The following is an 18,274-nucleotide window of genomic DNA, read 5'->3' as shown; positions in this document are numbered from 1 at the left end:
TGTTTCGTGATGTTAAATCAAAAAGATTTGAACAAATTTACATAATAGATTCACAGACTTTTTAATCTGATCATGCCATAGCACAAATGATGTTCCACTTTATGTAACGTCCGTTACAGTTAAATATTATTTATTTTTTGCAGCTTAAATACAAAAATAAATTTTGAAACTTGGTCAAAGTAATCTTCAGTCTTGATTTTATCAAGAAAAAATAACTTGCTCCTATTTGGAAGCATTTATATGCATCTCATAAGCTTTTTATAATTGATTTTGTGTGTGAATGTAACGTCCGTTACAATGGAATTCACCTTAATAGAATGATTAATATTTTGCAAATTAATATTCAAAGAGATTAGACATTTTTTACACTAAAATAATGAAGATAACTTAAAATGTAGACACAATCATCTGAAGAATTTTTGCAAAACATTTACTCCGGATAATGATATATTGAATAGAAAAATACTGAAACACATACCTAATAAAGGAATTGAAAGCTGTCTCTTGAATAAATTATAGATTTTACTTTCTTGTTCTTCTAACTCATCTATACTATAACTTTTATTCTAAAATCAAAATTTCTCGTATTAACATAGGATATTTATTCGTCAAACATATGAGATTTCAAGTTCTGTCAAGACTTTTTAAATACAGTGAAACTCTGATTTTACGGCTCTCTGGATCTACGTTTGTCCTGCATTTTATGTTTTTTACACCAGGTTCCAGTTTTCCCATACTAACAATGTTCATTTAATCCAGATTGAAAGCTTGGAATTCATGATGAATTTCTCGCATTTAACATTTTTCCTCTTAAGTAAAACAAGAAAGAAATGTTCTAAAATAAATGATGTAGTATTTCATTTGAGCTTTGTAAAGGATAATCCATGTTGTTGAAAGTTAATGAATAAAAACAGAAATGCTTCTACTTCATCTGCAGCCGACCTTATGGACTTCTCGTCCACACCAATAAAGATGAACAAGAAGAACCGGAAGCAAGCCGGTCCCTTCTCTCAATATTGTTATGAAGAGATTACAAACAGTGAAAGACTATTTGCTTTCACATAGAGACCAAGAAAAAGACTTGCAAAGTATTTCAATTCTGGAAAATGCTGAATTTACTTTGAACTCAATGACTGGAAAACAATCCACTATTACAAAATGTTTTCAACCTAATCGCCCGAATTTGCAACTAGATGCGTCAAAATAATCTAAAATGGTATGTATAATGATGTTCTTTTCACCTTTTTAAAGAGTTCCTTCCTATTTAACTTTTGCTTTCTAGGTATTTCACACTTTTCTAACCCAGTCCCTTGAGCAACGCAAAATCAGGGTCTCACTATACAGTAGAGTCTTGAAAATCCGAGTCTCGAAAGTTCGAGGTTCCGCTTAATCTGAGGTGCTTCATTTATATTTTAAGTCATATTTTTTAGTAGCTAAAAATTTGATTTTCATTAAAATCTGAAAATAGAAAAATTTTGCTACAGTAAATCTTATTGCTTATGTACAATAAATAGTAAAAATACATTAAGAGGTTGGTCATGTTTTGGTTGCCTTAGACACATAAGTGCGTTCGGATATCGAGAAAAAATTTAGTTAAATTCTTTTAGACGTAATAAAAGAAAATTTATGTTGAAGTTTTAGTGATAAATTTTTTGTGAAGACACTAGTTCCTTTTCTTTATATGAGGGAGAAAAAGGTGCTCCTACTTACGTCTTCTGAGTAGTGCAAATTTTGATTCTGGAATAATTTTACGGATAGTCCGAGTTTCAATAATCCGAGGTGAAGCGGGCCCTAACTAGACTCAGATTTTTGAGACCCCACTGTATTTAAAATTTTATGGAAACAAAACATTTTTAATTTAACTTTCCACTCAAAAGAAATTACTAACCTTCAAAGAGAGCAAATAAATTGATTCAAATTCTCTATAAGCTTCCCATATTAAACAGCCTTGAGCAACATGAAGTCCAATGGCAGTAATAGCTCTTTCAAACACTTGACGCACATTTTCAATGCCACTTTGAGTCCATGTATCTCCAATATTGCCAATAGAAAACTGAACGTATTCTAACCAAACTGAAACAGCTGTAATCAGAAAATTCAACTAAATTATTTTAAATATAAGGATGATATAAATGAAATCAACATGCTGCACAACAGTTTCAGTACCAGGAAAACAATAATAAAAATAATGTATCTTTATTGACAAAGGCAAAGAACATTCAATCTATTTTAATTTAGTTAGACATTCAAATATTCCAGACTTCTGTCAAATGAAAGATTTTTTATCAGAATTTATAAATTTGTTTTCTTAATGTCAAAAAATAATAATAATAATAACATAAAACTGAAAAAAATCACTGCACACTCTAAATTAATTTTACTATTTTAATACATTGCATCAAATTGTACATTTCAAGAAATGTATATTCATGAATCAATTAATTATTCTACCAACTCCCTGAAGCTTCTGCAAAATTTAAATGTTAAAACAATTAAAGAAGTGAATACTTACAAGCATAATCTTTGATAGCTCTTTCAAAAAGTTTTACAACATCTTCTTTCTGTTCGGGAGTAGATGCTATATTCTTTTCATCAGTTAACCAGTCTAACCATAACTCTAATAAATAATGGAAATAAATAACTGCATTAAAAATATATTTCAGGAATTACAAACTTAAAGAAGTTTATCAAAACACTGGCATTGTTCATTAAATATTTTGAGTCTTATAACTAACAAATATTTAAAAACAGAAATCACACAGGGATAAAGTACCAGAATGGACTCATCATTATGGTTATTAAGCTAATAATCATACATATTTTTGTCCTTCCACAGTGGGGGGGGGGGGTATCTCCAAAAATTTTCTTTATCAGAGAGAGTTTTTATAAGTTTACATGAAAAATTCCTACATCTTTTAAATATAGACTTATAAAATTTGGTGAAAATTTCATCATTAACAATATTTCAAGATGTGTATTAGTTACAAACAAAAAAAGGGGGCGGGAGGGGGATAGTTGAAAACAAGTAAAAAATGCAGAATTATTTTCAAGATTTAAAAAAAAAATCCACTTATTCAGTCTTAACTGTTTTTTTTTTTTTTTTAATTAAACTACTTTTTTTCCTTTTTATGATTCTCCCACAGAGGAAGAGGAAAAGGAATATGGTTAAATTGTATGAGATTTCTAGATTTTTTTTAACCTTACATCTGAAATTACTTTTGAAAATGCAAGTTGCTACTTATAAGATATGTCAATAGGGATGCACATCCCGCCTAAGACAATAACATACCCAAACCCCCCACTCCCACCCCCAAAAAAGTCTCAAAATCCCCTCAAATTGTGCCTTATTCAACCGCTCAATCACGATTGACATATCTAATTTGTAAATCCATGTCCAGATCTGTTTTTTCTCTTTCATCTCCCTTAATTTTCTTATCTCTATCTCTTTTATTTTTATGTTATGTTCTGTGATGAGTTTCAGTTTGTCTAAACTGGGTGCTTAGCTAGTCTTCCAATCAGGTAGATGCAGTGGACTGACTGTTACACTGCGGTTAGTTAATTTTGCAGTTAAGGCTCAAAAGAGTTGCCTAACTTTAAAATTAATGAAATATTGCAATGACAGGCAAAATAACAATGTATAAATGATAACAGTATTGGCTAAGAATTTTGCCAGTGATCAAGAATTATCCAAAGAACATAGGCAGTATTTGTGCACTATTGTAAATAATAATATTAAATCTAAAATTATTTTTCAGTAACTAAAGTGTAGTTAACAATTCAAGTTCAACCACAAAAAGTGAAAAATATTTAAATCTTTAATTTTGACCAAGATCTTTTTTAAAATATATCATAACTAAGGCTAACGTTACTTTACATAAATTTTAAAAACTAAATCAAAATGGTTCTTTTTCAAAAAAAAAAAAACAACTATCAACTCAAAATTAAAAATTAGGTAATAAATTCGACTGATGACTGATGATAGTTTAGAGCATGTCCATGATTTTTTTTTATTTTGTTGGAGCATTTTTAAAACATAAAAAGGGGTGTGACCAGGAATTACCCCCAGAAACTTGCTGACCAGGAGTTGCCTGGGTGACTAATCAAAAAAAAAATTTAACCCAATTTGTTTCCATGCTAAGTAACTTGATAAATAGTTAACATGATTTAACATTGCAAAGCAAGAATATCTATTTCAGTATAACTTGAGGGTAATTGCAAATTCCACAAAATTAATTAAGCTAGCGATATTGTTAATACAGCAATGTAAGGAGATTCCTCACGGTATTTTTTTATACTTGAAAATTAAGCAAAAAGTTCATAGCAATTTTTTTCATTTGTCAAAAAAGTAAAAATATTTCACCTGAAGACAAAGGAAATATTTGACTCATCTTTTCACGGGCTGCACGAAGTTTTGCTAGATCCCCTAATTTTCGACACAATGAAATCAGTTCAACGTGAAGTTCATAGGTGTAAGGACTTGCATCCACCTGAAAAGATTTTAAACCTTGAAATAAGAATAGATTAGCATAAATAAAACTTGTCAGAGACTTTAGGGACATTGAATTTTTTTTTAATAAAAGAACACCAAAACAGTATACATATAGATATGACAAATTTACAGACTTCATCTTAACAGTGGCGCAGCCACGGGAGGGGTTTTGGGGTTGAAACCCCTCCCAGAACACAAGCACATTCATTTCCTCCATTAAAATCAAGGGAAAAAAGCAGAGTATTTGAGCTTTTCCAAGCGGAATAGGTTTCAAAAAAATATCTTACTGCTTTTAATGATCGGGAAGCAGTCAGAAATTACTTTTCAATTCTTAACTATAAAAGTGTATTTCATGATGACGTCGCCACTGGTATAAGATAGCTAAAATGGTGTCAATAAAACTCTACAGGGTATCATGATCCCTCGGCACTTCCATCATTGCACAAATCCTTTTTGGGGACATCTAAAGAGAGGAAGCTTACTGCACCGGATTTTCTAAGGCTCTTAACCAATTCTCATCGAAAGATCGAAACCGTTATTAGCTAGCATCTGACAGCCATAAAGACATGAATGTACTTGAGGAGGAGGATTTAAATGATCTCATGCAAAACACACAAAAAATGAATGTAGGATTAAGTAAAACTAATAATAAATATTCTGCCCTTTTTCCCACTTTCTTCATTTCATAGTGATATTAATACGAATTATTAATTATTTTTAAGCAGTTATTTTTAATGAATAATTAATAATCTGTAGAAATTCTTTGATATTGAATAATTACGCTTTGTAAATGACTTGAAAAAAAAGCAACAATTTTCGATTTTGAAAACCCCTCCCAGAAAAATTTTCTGCCTGCGCCACTGCATCTTAATACACTTTTAACAACTAACTTTTGCCATCAGTGTATAATTTTCAATCCCTGATAGTTAATGATGTATTTTTTTTTTTTTTTTTTTTTTGAGCAAAAACTAAGGAAATCGCATTTCAGATGAAAGGGAAATCTTATGGTACATGGAATGATGGGGATTCAACAACTCGGCTCAATTCATTTTTTTTTTTTTTTTTAAGTTTTTGTCTTAGCAGCTGACCATTAATGATGAGACATTTATCCACATTTTGTGGCACCAGTAGGGAATTGCTTAAAACTGCTGATGTTTTGAATGTGATCAGCTGTTTAAAGTAGGTTTGAAGGGGGGGGGGATTAAAGCTGAAGCAATAGCAAGTGGCTTTCATCGTGTTGACTGTTGAATTTACAAAAAGATATGGTCAGAGTGGAAAATTTTGTGGCAATGATGAATCCTAAAGTTTGCAGTCGTTAGTGCATCTATTAAGGTTTAGAAATGCAAATGGATGTAACATAACCTGATAAAATAGCGTTGATTATTACTTTTTTTTTTAAACTAGAAAATGAAAAAGTTATAGCGACATTAAAGTGTATATCATAAAGATATTTAAGTTGAGAGTAAAAAATTACTAATGTGAAATAAACAAACTAAATTGTAAAGCCCCTCTCCATCAAACGCCTCTCTGTTACAAACAAAAATGTTTGTCCTGTTAGTGTCCGCTTTAGAGGGGTTTTACTTTACATGTAAAAGTGCATAATTACATTATGCTTCAAAAATCCAGGGGAGGGGGTCAATTGACCCTCCCTGACCGCCCAAATGACGTGCCTGCTTAAATGTATAGTTCAATTAATTGTTAGCTCAATTTGACTATGTTGAATGTATTTAGCCCCCCCCCCCCCCCTACACACACACAATATGACTACTGTCCCTTTCTATACAAAATGGTGAAAAAGTTCTAGTCTCATGTCTCCTGCCCTGATAAGAATACTAGTTTGAATGTTAGATTGATTTCAACAGCAATCAGAACATCTTTTCACTTTGAATAGTTGAGAAAATTCTGTTTTCAGATCAATTTTGCTAGCATTGAAAATGACCCATACACAATATTCAGCAGCGTTGCTATGAGCGGCAAGGGAGGGGGCGGCCCGCCCCCGGAGTCACCCGCCTGGGGGAGGGAGGGAGAGCACCCAGAGTGGAATTACAAGTTTTCTTTAAAGAAAAAGCTAAAATGCACTTTTAAGACTACAAATTTGAAAAACTTACGGGCGGAGGGGGGAACCTCCGGACCCTTTTCCTAATCTACTTCAAGGTGTAATTACTATACTCAGGATTAAGTTCATATTGTCAATACTTAGACCTAGTAGTGATTTCCTAAAGGGACTTTCATACACCCTCTTACTTTTTTGACCTTTTGAAAGCCTGCACATTTGCGTCTAGGGCAAGTTATGTAAAAAGCCTTCATAGTTTTTATTTGTCCTTTGTAGATTAGCCCACTTAAATTTCTTCGTACTGCAAATGTAGTTTCTGAAAATTGTATGAATTTCATGTTTACACTGGCTTTTTTTTTTTTTTTGGCAATTGTAAAAGGGGATGACCCCAAAAATTAACCTGGGTGTTAGCCATGCTTATATGCCACTGGCATATTTGTCATGCTGCAGTAACTTACTTCCATAAGGTCCCGAGCAAATTGTATTATTTTTTTGTAAATGTGGTAATTGGGTTAGTGAAACTTTTAATTTATCCTGAGAACCTGTGCCTTAATTCTGGGCTAAGTTTACTTGTTGTACAACTTTGGTCTCTGATATTACTTTTTATTTCTTGAAAATAATTTAAGTGAGCAGGGGCAGATCCAGACAGAATTCTCGGAGGGGGCCATTTGGAAAAACATGATGTTTTGGAAATTTAAGAATTCTACAAATGGGCAGTTCTCAAAAGGTGGGAACAAAAAAGTTAACTTTGAGCAATTTCAAAATTTTTCAAATTTGACATCAATTTTGCTTTTATTCTATAGTATGCATACCTAGAACACAATATATGAACATGAAAAGACAGCAAGTATTTGTAAAAATTGTTAATTAGCAAATTAAATCAGCAGTCTGTAGGTAACAGATTTTGGACATTGTTGTCCTGTAGGTAACGGATTTTGGACATCATCATAATGTAAGTTTCACAATTTTTGACAATTGTTAATCTGATTTTTAACTTTTCCAATAAAAATTTGATTTACTACTTTTTGAATTTTGCAATTTAATAATAAAGAGGATATTAATGAAGTACTTGATTGGCTATACATACTGCTCTTTACATATAATAAAGTTTTGGAATGATTTTGAAGAAGTTGATGAAGGGTATAAAAAAAAGCTTTAAATTAAAAATAATACAAATGTAAAAAGTGACATCTGTTTTAATAATGAATATTTTTTCTAATGTCATAAGAATTAAAACAATGTCTAAAAAAAAGTTATTGAAAAAAGAAATTCGTATTTCTATTTGGAGATCGTTAAATTATGTTTCCAAAAGAAAGAGAAAAAAAATTTAAAGCGGGGGGAAAAAAATTGCTAGCGCAGGTGATAAAGTCGCCAAAACAAATGGAGCTGACAATAAACTACATTTGTCAAACTGGAATTTCTTTCTGGTAACCTTTAGCTTATCGTATGCTGTGTTGTCGTTAACAGAGGTTTGCTTGGCGATTTCAGTGCAAAATGGCTTTCGTTACGATCATTACCAGCCATGTTTCTACTGTAATTTATGTATTCTTCAATGCGTAACGTATTAATTATGCAAAATACCAATGGATTAAAGAAGATAACATTATAATAACCTTTTTTATTGAGGTTAGAAGACAGTGGATCATCAAAAATTATAAATAAACGGACAGAATTATCGGCGTCAAGATCGTAACGCCATTTGGACATCTCACATGTATGTTTAAGAAAAATTATTTTTCTTCTAAGATACTGCATAAAAGCTTATGAAAACACTTTTAAACAATTAAAAATTGATTCTGAGGATCAATAAATACCTGCAAATCAAAAACATTATATACTTAGTTCTCAAATAATAGCATTGTAAAGATCGTAACATTCGCACATGCATCAAATTTCAAACTTACTTTTTTCTAAAATCGTTTACAAAGTAAATAATCTGTCTTTACTTTTGTTATTTGTGTAAAATATTAACAAAAAATTATTCAGTGTAAGATTCATACCTTTATTTATTTTTTTTTTTTTTTTTTTGAAACGTGTGGAAATAATTTTAAAAAAAAAATTTTTTAATGGTACATTTGCTCAGTTAACGTTTTGGTATGTCAAAATTGTGCTTTTTAGCAAAGAAAATATTTTTTAAGGGCATTTGAAGAGCATTTTTTCCATAATTTATGTCAATTTTTGTCTCTATACAGTATTATAATTTAACTCAAAAATTTTTGAGTTAATTAAAATGAAAGTTATTTGGTGTTGAAGCTTCAAAGTTGAGATCTGTGTTTGCTCCCACATTTTGAGAACTGCCCAAACATCAATATAGGAGCTCACCTTTAACCAGAGTATTTTTTAAGGAATTTTCACTAGGCAACACAAGTTTAACATAAAAGCTTCCCAATAATTGTGTTGTTTTTTTTTTTTTCAAAACAAACGTGTGCATATATCGTCGCCTCTAAGTGGTATTCCTGTAATCAGTACTGATTGTTTTGAGGCGACTGTATAGGACTTCTGATTTAAGAGGAAGCTGATATTTACCAACCCTAAGTAAGATATACTCTCCAAAGAATAGGGAGGCCGGAGAGGGGGGGTTCTCCTCCGGTAAATTTTCCAATTTATAATCTTAAAAACACATTTTAGACGATCTTTGGTAATGTTGGGGGAGAAGAGGTTCGGTGACGCTCCCCTGTTTATTTTTTGAAATTGAAGCTCTAAGAATGCTAGATGATCTTTGATGATGTTAGAGGGAGAAGAGATTTGAGGGCCCATCTAAGGAAATTTTTCTGATTTGTAATCTAAGAAATGCATTTTAACTGTCTTTCGCAATATTAAGGGCCCCCCACCCTCACAGGTTTCACTTTTTTGAAATTGAAACCTTAAAAATGCAAACATTATCTTCAATAATGTTAAGAAGTGGGAGGTTCAGGTGTTCTCCGGCAGATTTTTTTTGCAATTGTAGAGCTAAAATGCAGTTTAATAAGATTTTTTCGTGATGATATGTGGAGGAGAGATTTGAAGGCCCACACCAAGAAATTTTTCTAACTTACAGTCTTAAAGAACCATTCTAATTATCTTTGGCAATCTAATGGCAGGGAAGGAGGTTTGGAGCGCTCCCCTGGAAATTGTTTGAAATTGTAGCTCTAAAAAGGCTGTTTTAGATGATTTTTAATGATGTTAAGGGGAGGAGAGATTAAAAGCACAACTTAATGCGCAATCATCAAATGTATTTCATTATTACTAACTTTTTATTAACAAATTTTTGTTGGTCTGTTCAGATGGAATATTGAAACATGTAGTATATCAGAGTAGCTTATTTGAAGGTATGGCATCCAAGATCAATTTGCATGGCTGTGCTTGAGCTTTATCCGAATTATGGCAGCAATGGGTGTACAGACTTCTTGGTGCCAGCGGTCAGGCAAATCAAATCATTTTTGCACCCCTTTGTGTGTTTCGAGGAGGAAAAAAGTTTTTTTTTTTTTTTTGGAAGGAGAGAATTCTACGGGACTCCGTGGTATAGAGTCGTGTAAAAAAGAGATGTGGAATACGAGCCTACTGCAGGCGCGGAAAACAGCGGACAAATATTTTCGATGGATGGTAAAGTCTTTGGAAAAAAACATTTGCTACATCTATTTCTCAAAATATCATCTTTTTATATCGAATTACATATGAAACTAGACAGAAATTTTCTCTAGATTTCAAAATCGTGGTTATTTTTTATTTGCCGTTAACAACAAAAAATATTCGTACCTTCCAAAGAGATGGGAAACCATCCGTGTTTTCTTGCTTGCTTTGTGGGAGACACTGCGGTCATAAATTTTTCGGACACTTTCTAACACATATCCCTGTTTTTTTCCCCAAAGGGGAAAAAACACATCTAACAAGACAAGTCCATTATGCTAAATGAACCCAAATATTTGGTACACACTTGATGATATTTTCGAAATTTTCATGCCCTCCCTCTGGCATTGCTTCTACTAATATTAGTTAGACTTCACATGAATTACCATGATTTTTTTTTTTTTTTCAATTTAAGCAAGGAAAGAAGTTTTAAAAACCTACACTTGAAACTTCCCCAGTGTGGTTTTATGGCTCCTTGGCGTTGTTTTTATATTCATGTTAAGACTTCGAGGAATAATAAGGATTTTTTCATATTTAACTCTTTCCTTATTGTTACACTTTATATGCATAAAAGGGAAATTTTTTGCGTTTTGCTGAAAAAAGGGGAATTTGAACAATTCTTGAAATTTTTCTCGGAGAGGGCCATGGGCCCCATCGCTCCTCCCCTCAATCCGCCCACGTAAGTGAGACATTTTTCACAAAACAGTGTAATTATGTGAATGTCCACAACTGATTATTTACATCCTTTAAAACTATTTTACACCGTTGAAAATTTTCAAGAATTAAATGAAAGTATAACTCACTTAACTACCAAAAAATTACTGAAATAATTCAAATATGTCATGTTATAGAATTTTCAGTTCATTGCTTTAATCTTTTACTTCATTTAAAATGTTTTAAAAAACTATTTTAAATGTTCTCACACCCATCACAAAATTTTTGTCACGTCCATCACATTAAAATTTTCCCAGAGAATAATAATTTGATCAAAGTTAAACATTAGACTTTTGGAAGGTTCCATATTTTCCATGGAAGAATGCATTTGCTATCGTAAATTAAGAATCTTTTTTGGGACAGGGAGACCTTATAACTTTTAAAATCCTGTTAAGGCGATAAGAGGCTTTCAGATGAGTAAAAATTGATCAAACAAACGTTTTTTCATTCATTATATTTCAGGGTTTCCGCTACGGTCGCATTTTTCGCATAATGCGAAAACACTATCTGAATTGCGAAAATAAAGCAATGCATTTTCACTTTTTTGCTCAAATAAAAAATTAATTAATTTTTTTTTTTTTTAAAGAAGAAATTTATGATTCTAGAGAGGAAGAATGCATGGCAATAATCAACTTAATTTTTTTTAAATCTTAGCTAAGATGTTTAAACTACAATTAAGTTCAATAACTATTAGACTTATCCAGCATTATGTCCCCCCAATAACTGCTTTATTAGGAGGAGGGGACTGCAACGTTCTAAACACCAATAGTGTTTTCTTTTTTTATTTTATGTTTTAAAAAAATAGCTGTTGTATTTATTTCTTCAAAGATGTCACAGATGAAATATGAACTCTATTTTCAACTGAAGATGAAACACACTGAGGTATATATAAATATATGAGAATGTGTAACATTTTAGCATTTTGCTAACATTTTTCCCTCAATTTTAGCTTTTATGCTAAAGAACTTTTGAACCCAGCTTAAACCCTGTTATATTTCTAAAAATTAGACCTTTAGCTGAACCGTTTAAAAAGAAAAAGAACTGAATCGGTGGAAAACTGGCGAAGTTATGACACTTTTTGTAGGAGTCACGCCCCCTTTTTTTTAACAAAAAATGCACATAAAAATGCATATAAAATGCATGAGTAAAAAAAAAAGCATATAATATTTAAATTTTTAATACTAATACCATTTTAAATGAATCATAAGACCTTATTTGTGGTGAATTTGTATTTAAAACTAATTTGTTTATTCAATAATGAAATTGGCAATAAAACAGAAAATGTTGATTTCCTCAAAACCTAATTTTCGACATAATTACAAAATTCAAACTGCTCCTTGCAAACGAATTATTATTTCAATTTGCTGAAAATTTTATGCTAAGTATTTAAGCGGTTTGTTAACATTTTGTTGTGAAAGATTTTTCTGTTTGATTAGTTTTGTGGAGTATATTTGCTATATTTTATTGAAATATGAACATATTTTATCGAAAACGTCTAGTTTTCGGCTTTTCTTCTCATTATTTATCTTTAAGACAAAATTTTGAAAAAGTAATTCCAAAGTCCTAATTTCGGTTGTTTTACGTATCATATTTTGCTAGTATTTTATAAATCTGATGAATTTTCGTTTGCAAGGAGTAATATGACAAAAGCGTTATAAAATCTAAATTTGAATTTTTAAAAAAAATTAAATTTCAAAATAATTCAATAAAATTTTATATTTGAGTTAGTGTTAGCATCATGTAAATATGCTGAAAATTTCAAAGAAATTCATCGAAAATTACTTTAAAAAAAATTGAAACCCCAGTATCGCCTTAAATATATTTGTTATGGAAAATTAAGTGTTCTGAAAGATAGACAAATGTAACAAATGGCAATATTTACAAATACAATAGGATAAGTAAGCAACCAGCTGTTGCTTTTAAAACCTTCCTTTTCTTTTTGGAGATTACTCATTAGAACGCAGTTGCCTAAATGATATTAAATTATTGAATACAGTATCATGACATTTTAAATAATTAAACTAAAACTTAAACACACGTTTTTATAATGCTGATCCCATTTGCCGTCTTGAGTAGTGTCAGAAAAAATGCATGAAATATGCAATTTATACCTGCTTTTGAATTTCTTCAACTTTTTCTTCATCGGCATCTTCTTCGTCAGATGATCTTTCAGGAGAATTTGAAAAACTATCCATGTCTTGGTCATTATCCATATCGTCCTCCACATCAGCAATCCCGGAGTCTGACATAATAATTCAATAAATTATATTCAAATATTAAAACTTGTTATTACAATACCGCTGGGTCGCACCAAAAGTTCAACATTGGAAACCTGGTTACGGTTACAGAAAAAAATACCATGCACAAATTTATTATTATACTTTATTCTTCGTATGAAAGCTCTCGGGTATTTTTAACCACATTTTTTCTACTTCTTTTAATTCTTAACCTTCACATTACCTAATAACTAATATGATTTTTTCATAAAATGAACAAATTTTATGAAAACAATTTTTATTAAACTCTTTCTTCTCGGCTCTCCCTATTAATAGGTGCTGCCATCTACTAGTGATAAACAAAGAAAAATTGTTTCACAGAAAAAAAAATTTAATGCGTGCAACACATTTTTGTATTGTCGATTTGTATATGCAAATATTTGGTAAAATTGTTTTTGTATTTCTTTTTAAATAACTGAATACAAATTATATTATGTTATATTACATGAATGTATTATTTGTTTTTTTATGAAAATTAAAATTGACATTGAATGAATGAAACATGTGACAAAATATAAAACACAGACAATGGTTTTTTTTTTTCAAAATTTATTTCCTCTAATTAAATTTTCTAAACGTTAGTGTCACAAAAGTTTTCTTTTCATTGAATAATACATGATCTTAATTAAATTCCATATGAAAATTTATTTTTGAAAATAATCATTGTCTAAAATATTTTTGTAAGTCTTTCAACACTGTCTCGTGTATAGTTTTTATGTATCCAGTGCCATCTAAAAAAATTATATTCTCGCAGTTCTTCTTTATTTCTTCTAAATTAGATAAGTACATCGGCCACACACATTTTTCAAAATATCCAGGTATGTCTGGTGGTGTATACACTCTGTGCACTCGTCGTTTATAACATTCTTCTTTATTCATATTTAGAAAATATTTCTTGTGAAATAATTTTCTGAACCCAGGATAATTAAATATTATATGCCCCTCTATGATTAGAAGCGAAGGAATATTTTGAGGTGGTGTTTGAAGTGTTTTATCAAGCGTTTCCATCATGGCTTCCCAATCAACAGCTTCTAATCGTTCCCAATTTTTATGATTTAGTTCCGGGATTATAATATGTTCAGGACTGTCATCACTGCGAAAATAATGATCTTGGTTTATAACAACGCTGCCAGGAAAGCTGCTACTCAAAAATTTCGATAAAGTTGTTTTACCTGAATTCGTACATCCAGAAATACCAACTATTGTCCACTTTCCAGCCATTACTTTCGAACACCCGATTTCTTAGCCGTTGAAGAAATGTATTCTCAAGAACAAATAAAAGTAGCCTATCTTAATCACTTTGCTTATAGACAAGCAACTAAATAGCCACCAAGGTCACCGAAATGAACTTTCCATTGACTATACAAATAGCGCAATTTTAGCCATGGTAAATTGAAGCAAGCTACCTAAACATTTGAAATTTCATATCTTTCAAATGAAAGTATTTTTAAACAAGTGCAATAAAAGTGTTTGAAAATAGCTGTCCTTTAATATACAATTACGCATATCAAATATTCGAATTTTTTTTTATTTATTATAACTGTAGACTCACCTTGGTGTGCCGAAATAGCTCAGTTGGGAGAGCGTTAGACTGAAGATCTAAAGGTCCCTGGTTCGATCCCGGGTTTCGGCATGATGAAAAAACTTTTTGGCTCGGCTTAGATTAAAGAATTTTTGCGTCGGATTCCGTACTATGTTTCGTTCTCAGAGTTTAAGACAATCTTATCGTTTTTTATTTTATTATTTTTTTAAAGCTCAAAGCACCTCACTCAGTTGACTCACTTTTAATGATTCTTTTTCTTATAGATCTCAGGACCTTGGTCCCACATATTTCATTGACCATATTTGTTCTTGAGAAAAAAAGTGAAAACGGTATAAATTCCCAGTAATTTCCCTCTTAAAATGACAATATATAAAACCCATTGCTAAAAAAAATATAAATAAATAAAATCTTGCTAAGGAAACTTTTTTTAAATGGTTTTAATTAATTTAGTTCATCAATAAAACCCCGAGTGAAACAAGGATTAGTTTTCATTGCAAATCGCTAGAAGCTTAAAAATACATACTATTTTAAATGGAGAATTCGTATGAAATAAATGGTGAAATTTCATGATCGTGACGGTAATGTCATACTATTTCTGAAATACATTTACACTAAAAAGAATGAAATAAAATATTTTTGAACAAAAAATAGAACTAATAAAAACTGCAGCTGGAAATAGATTTAAAAAGGGAAAAATAATTTTATTCTTTGAATACCATCCTTATTACTTTTAGACATAATTTTTGAAGTCGGAGCACAAACAATAAATAAAATCAGACTTAACCATAATTCAATAAAAAATGCAAATTTTAATGGACCCAGGTTCATCAATAGCATTCGAATACATTACATTAATAACAACACATCTGTGTAACGGTATAAATGTTTCGTTCATAATTTTGACTGGTTTTCATGAAAAATGTAAACGAAAAATGGTTATTCATCATTTTCCCTATCGATTTTGCACCGATTTCAAAAATAATTTTTAAAAGTAGTAGTATAGTATCGAAGGTGCTCAAAGAAACCATTTTTAAATGCAATTTCCAGCAGCAGTTTTAAAGTCTTTTTTTTTCCTCGCAAAAATATTTTATACATACTATGCGTGGACATGGTTTTTGTTGTTTTCTGCTAGAATTGGCAAGGCTCGTCATTTAGAAGGACCAAGTGACGGGAGGGGGGGGGGGTTCAAATTTGAAATTCGCTTTTGGAGGTTCTCGATATTTAGAGGTTGAGCCCTTGCTCTTAGCGGGGGGGGGGCACCCTTGACCCGCTGTTGGTCTCTCACTACATTGCCCGCTACTCGCCAAATAATTAATGTACAGCCACAGGCAGGGGCGGACTGGACATGGCGCTCTACACGAACCAGCCGTAGGCGGCGAAGTCAATTTTTATTCAACCTACAAGCAGGCCCATCATTTGGGATTTTCTGAGAGGGAGGGGGCAAAGGGTGTATACTCAATGCAAATTTTGGCTTTAAACATAAAAAACCACGCCCACTTATGTATAAAAACATAAATTTTCTAAAGCTGACAGGGGGATCAATTGAACCCCTCTTGCCCCCCCCCCCCCTAAATGACGAGCCTGGATACAAAGTGAAAATAAGCTTGACTATTTTTTTTTTTTTTTTTTTTTTTTTTTTTTTGAGGCGTGTTTTCGCTTTTCAATGCGTGAAATACCAACACGCATTTGTTCCCGCTTGTAGTGGATGTTCAATAAATCTCTGTGTTGTTTATGAAATCGCTAGTTAGCGACATCTGAATCTGGGATCTTTTCCTGGAGTTCGATTCGATTCCGAAACCTTAGTAGTGATTCTAAAAGAATTTCGTTTCCGTTTGCCTAGAAGAAATGATTTTAAACATTTTTAGGCCTAAAAGATAGATTGAGAAAACTAGAAAACTAATCTTAGTTGGAATTCATTTAAACAAATCAAAACAAATATTTGCCTTGCCTCCTGGAGCCGCTGTAACTCCACTCAGGCCAAAAATTACCCAGGGCCTAAGCTTCCACTTTTAGAAGCATTCGCCTGCGTTGGCATCACGGTGGAGGGGGAGCACGGCATTGGTCCTGACGTCATCATGTAGAGGTACTGCGAAGGAATTTCTGAGCACATAATAATAGGAATAAGTTCGGGTGAGCTTAGAAATCCCGCGTAGTTGATATAACAACATTGTGATGAGTTGTGTCATCATACTAAAGCTATGTGCAGCTTCCACATTTAAAACTTTTAATTTAAAATTTCTAAGTCAAAAATAAAAAGCATAAAATCTTAGAAACTGAAATTTTGAATTGTTCTTTTTGTTAATATGCCGTTCATAAATATTTCGCTCTGAAAATGTGTTTCACGCAAGGATGCGAAGTCAGAGGGAAAATAACGGACTTCAGCTCCAAGAATTTTAATTTGCCGGACTCCAACCCCGCGACTCCGACCTTTTTTAAATTCTCAAAAACGCCTCCTTTACCTCAAAATCTTCATCCCTAAATTCCTCAACACCTTATTCGTCCGACCCCGCAGCTATAATTAGACATTGTTTCACCTAGTTATTTAACATGATTTATTCCCTTGTGAAATAAATGTACAAAATACATCAACAAAGTAGCGGGAAAAGTACTAGCACAGGGCCCTCCAAACCTTTTTAATCACAAACCCCTAAATATTTGGCAGTTATCTTAACGCAATGTTGCATACTCTGGAGGGGGAAGGGGTCATGGCGCAGACTGCGCCATTGAAATTTTTAGGGGGGGTATTTTGAGGGTTATTTTTTTCTTTTTTTGGGGAGGGGGCTTTTTCTTTTGGGGGGAATTCTCATTATTTAGGGGTGTTCGCCCTTGCTCTTAGGGGGTGGGCACCCCTGTCTAACGCTCTCCCCCCCCCCAAAAAAAAAAAATTGGAAGAGGAAACTTTAAGTTGCTCACGTTTGCTCACGTGCTTTGTAAATTTTTTTAAAAATCAAATATTTCCATACACCGGTGAGAAGAAGGTGCTTTAGCAATGCTGGTTTCGGAATTTGTTAATATCAGTCTTTAAGTCATCTCCTAGCTCTATAAATGATCCTGAACCATATGATTACTTACATAATTGTCTTTTTTTTCTTCTAAAAAAAAAAAACAAAAGAACAAAAAACTTGCAAATTTTTAAGCGAGTTTGAATTACTATCATTCATATGCTTTTTTCCGTTTGGAATCTATTCCATTCTTCCATTTTAAACAACAATTAGAGGGGATTTTTTTTTTTTTTTAGAGCACATTAAATAAATAAACAAAATTGGTGGAATAAATAACACACAAGAATACACAAATGAGAAGATTATAATCTGTTTCGATTAATAGAGCGGCGCAAAGAGCGGTTGCTTCATAAAAAAACTGGTTTTATGGGAGTCGTGTAATAATACCATATGAAGATGAGCAACCCAAATCTCTTCAGTTCGATCGTCATCATTTAGATTTCTGAGACGATATGATTACTGTAAATATATAAACTTCATGAAGATATAAAATGCTATGCAAAATTAAATGTATTTCATTTCATAAATTCAGTTACGAATATTTTAATAATGTTGAAACGCATAACTATGGAGAAACATGATAATAAATAA

At 31.9% G+C, this 18,274-nt stretch overlaps 2 protein-coding genes and 1 non-coding gene across 3 annotated transcripts in view; 1 reads left to right on the top strand and 2 right to left on the bottom strand.

Annotated features, from left to right (window-relative positions):
* The window catches only part of LOC129227364 (squamous cell carcinoma antigen recognized by T-cells 3-like), a 64,324-nt gene extending 51,136 nt beyond the window's left edge, over positions 1-13,188 (bottom strand). The window contains exons 1-5 of the mRNA XM_054861911.1: positions 12,974-13,188; positions 4,361-4,487; positions 2,513-2,617; positions 1,889-2,082; positions 479-566 (exon numbers count right to left, since the gene is read on the bottom strand). Coding sequence (XP_054717886.1) covers positions 479-566; positions 1,889-2,082; positions 2,513-2,617; positions 4,361-4,487; positions 12,974-13,111 — 652 coding nt within the window. The 5' untranslated portion in view covers positions 13,112-13,188. The remainder of the gene's footprint in view (positions 1-478; positions 567-1,888; positions 2,083-2,512; positions 2,618-4,360; positions 4,488-12,973) is intronic.
* Positions 13,189-13,702: 514 nt separating this feature from the next.
* Positions 13,703-14,460, bottom strand: LOC129228089 (nicotinamide riboside kinase 1-like). Its single transcript, XM_054862728.1, has one exon. The coding sequence runs from the start codon at positions 14,357-14,359 to the stop codon at positions 13,799-13,801; it is 561 nt and encodes a 186-aa protein (XP_054718703.1). The 5' UTR covers positions 14,360-14,460; the 3' UTR covers positions 13,703-13,798.
* Positions 14,461-14,698: 238 nt separating this feature from the next.
* Trnaf-gaa (transfer RNA phenylalanine (anticodon GAA)) lies at positions 14,699-14,771 on the top strand. The gene has a single exon. It is a non-coding gene; the product is annotated as a tRNA-Phe (tRNA).
* Positions 14,772-18,274: the final 3,503 nt, after the last annotated feature.

Source organism: Uloborus diversus, chromosome 8 (assembly GCF_026930045.1).
Source record: "Uloborus diversus isolate 005 chromosome 8, Udiv.v.3.1, whole genome shotgun sequence".
NCBI lineage: Eukaryota > Metazoa > Arthropoda > Arachnida > Araneae > Uloboridae > Uloborus > Uloborus diversus.
This window is presented reverse-complemented; position numbering and strand designations above follow the sequence as displayed.